This window comes from Buceros rhinoceros, unplaced genomic scaffold (assembly GCF_000710305.1).
Source record: "Buceros rhinoceros silvestris isolate BGI_N320 unplaced genomic scaffold, ASM71030v1 scaffold5838, whole genome shotgun sequence".
Taxonomy (NCBI): Eukaryota; Metazoa; Chordata; class Aves; order Bucerotiformes; family Bucerotidae; genus Buceros; species Buceros rhinoceros.
The window spans coordinates 13,550-18,510 of record NW_010424974.1 but is presented as its reverse complement, the minus strand read 5'-3'; the positions used below and the strand labels follow the sequence as shown (position 1 = coordinate 18,510).

At 48.8% G+C, this 4,961-nt stretch overlaps 1 protein-coding gene across 1 annotated transcript in view; it reads left to right on the top strand.

The window, feature by feature from the left end:
• SPSB1 (splA/ryanodine receptor domain and SOCS box containing 1) overlaps positions 1–4,229 on the top strand; it is a 4,686-nt gene extending 457 nt beyond the window's left edge. The window contains exons 2-3 of the mRNA XM_010140971.1: positions 1–311; positions 3,882–4,229. Coding sequence (XP_010139273.1) covers positions 1–311; positions 3,882–4,009 — 439 coding nt within the window. The 3' untranslated portion in view covers positions 4,010–4,229. The remainder of the gene's footprint in view (positions 312–3,881) is intronic.
• The last annotated feature ends 732 nt before the right edge of the window (positions 4,230–4,961 follow it).

The window sequence follows — 4,961 nt, the reverse complement described above, 5'->3', positions numbered from 1 at the left end:
GTACACAACGCTTGTAGGAAATAACCATGAATCTTGGGGGTGGGACCTTGGGCGCAACAGACTGTACCATGATGGCAAGAACCAGCCAAGTAAAACCTATCCTGCCTTCTTAGAACCAGATGAAACTTTCATTGTGCCGGACTCCTTCCTGGTGGTTCTGGATATGGACGATGGGACGCTGAGCTTCATTGTAGATGGGCAGTACATGGGCGTTGCATTTCGAGGACTCAAAGGGAAAAAGCTATATCCAGTGGTAAGCGCGGTGTGGGGCCACTGTGAAATACGGATGCGCTACTTGAATGGACTTGACCGTGAGTATGACTTCCCTGTGTTTGTCCTAGCAGCACACATCTGTGTGCTACTGAAGTGCAGGCTTACTAGACCATCCTGAGGAGAGGTTTCTTTTTTCTAGAGAGGTCAGGATTTCATGTCAGCAGTAGGATTGCTGGATACAGCTTTGAATCCTTAATTCAAAAAGTCGCTCTGGCTCTACATAGGTACGGTTACCACTGCAGGGAGCACGCAGGGTTTGGGGAGGTTCTGTGGTGGGAGAAGTAATGCCAGTTGTCTGTCTAGAGATGACAAACCTTTCTGCATTGCTACCAAAGTATTAGCAGGAACGTCCTTCTGACAGGTGCAATATTGACAATGTCATCCTGGAGCCTCTTGACAGGAGGCAGTCTCTGAGGGACAGTCACCTTAAATGGCCAATAAAGGGACTCTTAAAATCCCCTGTAGGCAAGAGTGGGAGGATCTGTCCCTATGGAGGGAAGTGGGAATGTCTCATCTTTTGAAAAAGAAGCTCACTCCTCTGCTTCTTCCAGGACAGGGTGTGCTCATTTCTAGTGTGGGGCTCGATATTGTAGCTGGCCCAACTTGCATGCCAGGCCTTTTACTAATGGGGACATCAATCTCGAGCTAAGCTTAGTAATAAATTTGACTCTCCAAATGTGCTAAAGCCTGTTATCTCTCGTAGTCAGAAGTTCCCATGGGGCCAGACTGTGACTCAGCCCTCTGGGCAGGGTGGAGGAGAGAGGTGAAGGAAGTGGATTAAAATCTGGGTTTATGTTGTTAGTGGAATAAATTCAGCAGTATTGATACGAAAAGAGTAGAGTTTCCCCTGCATTCCAGAACAGTGGAAGGCTGCAGCATATTGAGCTCTTTCATTTGTGCTTTGAACACATCCTAATGCTGGGCCAGCAATGGCAAACCCTGGCAATGGGGGCATGCAAAACAAGCTGACACTGGGCACCAGAAAAACCAAGATGTCAGAATAACCAGGAAAGCCTTGAAAGGGATAGGAGCAAAGTCCACAGGTGCTGTGAGGAAGACTCTTCAACTCAGCAAGACCAAATAGAGAGCTCCAGGCAGAGCACTTCCTCACTAAAAGAAGGAAACCCAGCTCGTTCTGCCACTGCAGCTCCAGTAACCAGGCTGCTCTGGAGGGTCAAAGCCAAAATCTGCAGCTCCCCTCAAAGCCAGCAAGTCTGTGGAGCTGTTGGCACAGAACTACACTTAAGAGGGAAACGGCCACCTCCAGCCCTGGATTTGGTTGTAATGTGCTCTCAGCATAGGAGTGAACGGTGGGCGTAAGGCCAGGAATGACGGGACGCTATTTTGGCACAGATAGAAGGAAGGTGTCTGGCTCTAACCACTCCTGAGCTTTCAGTAGCAACACTGTCCAGTGACTGCCGTGCTTGTGAATGGAAGGCAGTCAAGTATGTGTGTGCCTTCTCTCTGTCTTGAGGGTCTCCTGTCAGACTGGGTTATCAGTGCAAACAAAGTTCTTGTTCTCAGTCTCCATGGGAAGACAATCCTCTCCTTTTAAGGCCGTTAAGCTGGAAGGTATTTGTTGTGTTAGTGTCTCTAGGCTGTGAGGGTCAGGGCCCCTTGTCCTCTAGGGTGCTGGCTAGACAATGTCCCTGTCTCCATATGGAGCAGGAGGAATTGGGACAGACTTTGAATACAGTGTGTTTGTACCCCAGTAGTTTAAGAATAAGCTACACTGGGAAGTGCCAAAGGAGTGCTGCCAGTAACAGGCTTCCCTGGCAGTGTGACAGCCAGGGCTGAGACGTGCAGTCCAGCTTAGACCTGTCCCTGAGGAAGAGACAGCAGGTTCCTGAAGTAGGTCATGAGCGGGCAAGACCAGCAGTACCTCGGGCTGAGCGCAGCCCTGTTTTCATTGTGGCACAAAGCGTGTGTGAGAAATGATAAGGCTCGGGAAGCAACAGCACTGCCCTGGCAGACCTGTTTGCTCCCCACGCAGCTATCAGTGCAAAAGAGGTGTGCATGTAGAGGTGCGATTCCTCAGGAATAATTAATGTTGAAGCACTGGGAGAACTTTGGAGATCTGCTAGAAAAAGAAAACGTTCCACTGCAGCTGCTCCTGGAGCAGGTAATAGCTTGTGATCCATAGCAGGGAAGGAGGGGGTGGGAAATCAGGCATTAGTTCCGCCCTGGCTGCTCAGGTGGGGAGGAGGCAGACTGGTTCAAGCATGCATTTCCTGACTTGGTTACCAAGTCTCTCCTCAGCTGACAAACTCTCCTTCCCACAGACTCTTGCCAAAAGTTAGATAAAAATTAACTTTCTCCTCTTTTATTGGGAGTGTTTTGCACATGGAGCAGTATGACAGCTTACTTTTTCCGATGTAGTCAGGAGTGGCCTGATCAGAGGCTGCTGTCAACACTCTTCTGCTTGGGCTTTACAGGTGAGCTGTTACCTTTGAACCTGGAAGGAAGGGACTTGTATCCACCTTACTGATGGAATGAATTCCTGTAAAATGCAGTAACATGACCATGCTCAGAAAAATTAGCTTTCCCTGTCTCTGAGCTGTTTAAAACAGCTCTGTGAGCAGTCAGATTAATTTGGATTGTAGTAGTGGAAGCTAGAGCTGTTGGCATCCGTCAAGGCTCCTGAAAACCACACGTCCTTAGCCAAACCTTTCCATTCCTGTGGATGTTTTCAGGTGTCTGTGTTCAGCCCGAGATGTCTGGAAAGGAAGCTTTCTAATGATGCATCTGAGCCTCTTAGAAGGATGTCCAGTTACCTGCTGAATTTGGGACGTCTTTGTGTTAGCCCTCTCCTGGGGGAGGAGGAGGAAGCCCTTAGGCTGAGAGCAGGCTGGTGGAGGTGAGCTTTGACAGACTTAGGACGGAAGCTGTAGGGAGCTCATCTGTGTGTTCTCTCTGTGCAGCTGTGATGTGTGAGCTCTGGCTTTGACCTTAGTCCCCTGCATGTGGTGAATGACTCTTCAGCATCAAAGGGCCCCGCAAGCCATTCCTGAAAAACTAGTATTATCTTGTTCAGTGTTTAAGTACGGGATGCAGAAAAGATAGCCAAAGGCTTGTGTCTTTCCAAGGTTTCTGACAGAGGAGGGAGTCTTCTAATTGAAAATGTCACAATACACGTAGTGATGTGAAGCTTTGACAAATGGCTTTGTTGTTGATGGGACGCTTGTAGTACAAATGAAGGGGATGACAGCTCTTACCCTGCTGTATGAGACACATACCACACGATGCCATCCGGCAGGTTGCCGCAGTCTTTTGCTTCAGCGAGTCTCTTACAAAGGTTTTGGGATACTGCGGCAAGAGGCACAGGCTAGAAGATGTGCTCTGACTTGAAGGAATGGTACAGCAGAGAGGGAGCTGCCGTTAGGGGACACCAGCATTTTTTTGTTCAGACCCATGTATGGCTGCAGAAACATCATGCTCTGCCCGTGTATTTGAGCTGCTGATCTGTGAATGTTGAAAGGCCTGGGTCCTGCAAACATGCCAGGATGTCTTTTTTCTTGCTCAGTCTCTTCTGGGGGGGGTTTAGAACTGGCTAAATGAATGTGTAACTTGTGGCTTGGGATGTTAATGTCTTGGGTCTCTCTTTCCAGCTGAACCACTGCCTTTGATGGACTTGTGTCGACGAGCTGTGAGGCTTGCTCTGGGCAAGGAAAGACTGAATGAGATCCCTACGCTGCCACTGCCAGCCTCCCTCAAGAGTTACCTGCTCTACCAATGACCTTCATGTTCAAGGACAGAGTTGGAACCAAGGCAAAATATTGGAGCTGACCCACTGGGCAATGGGTTCTCCACCCTCGTGTCATCGCTACTGTTGGAACTCCTTGGCCAAAGTATTCCTGCCACTGCTGAAGTCTCCATGTGCCTTTACTGGCGAGTTCTCGAGTAATCCTTGTTTCACAACTAAGTGTTCTGTCCTTTGGAAGGCACTTCCCCAGCACGCGTAGAGAAGGAGCATTTAGAGAAACTCTGTGCTTCCCCGCTTCTCCTGAGAAAAGGCTGTACCGCATCCTTTGTGTTGTAGAGCTCAGGAGAGCATGATTTTTTTTTCCGTACCAGCTAAAGGGAAGAACATAATTTGGGGGAAGGGAAGGCATTAGGAGTGGAAATGTTAAGACCAGATCCTAAGAATGGAAAGGCACAGGGTGGCCAGCAGAGTTGGGAAGAGTCTGGAATACCAAGAAAAATTAATTGCTGAGTTTTTAAAAACCAAAAAAAAGAAAAAGAAAAAACCCCAAGCCGTGAAACACAAACTCTCCCACCAGGACACGTTCAAATTTAGAGAAGGTGGTTATGTTGCAGATGTCTGTCTCTGCCAGGACTTCTCACCATGTTCTAATGTTGTTTCATAGGCGGTGAATCCTGCTTTCTTGTTTATCACCATTGCTTTCTCAGGTCTCCTGCTCCATTCTCTGCTCTGCCCTCTTCTTCCCGACTTACAGCTGCAGGTTTTAGTCCAGGATCAGGGGATCCCCGCTGGCGTGGGGACAGGGGAGGCACAAACTTCTGCAACAGAGTGAGACAGGCTGTGTGAGCTGAGATTTGTCACACAGCTGTAGGTCCTGCCACCTGGGGTCTGCTTTCTGTGTAGCCTGTTCCATGGTAAGGCTGCAGAGAAACACACACCTGTGCCTCTCCAGTGGCTGTGCCAGGGAATTCTCTTCTTAGATAAG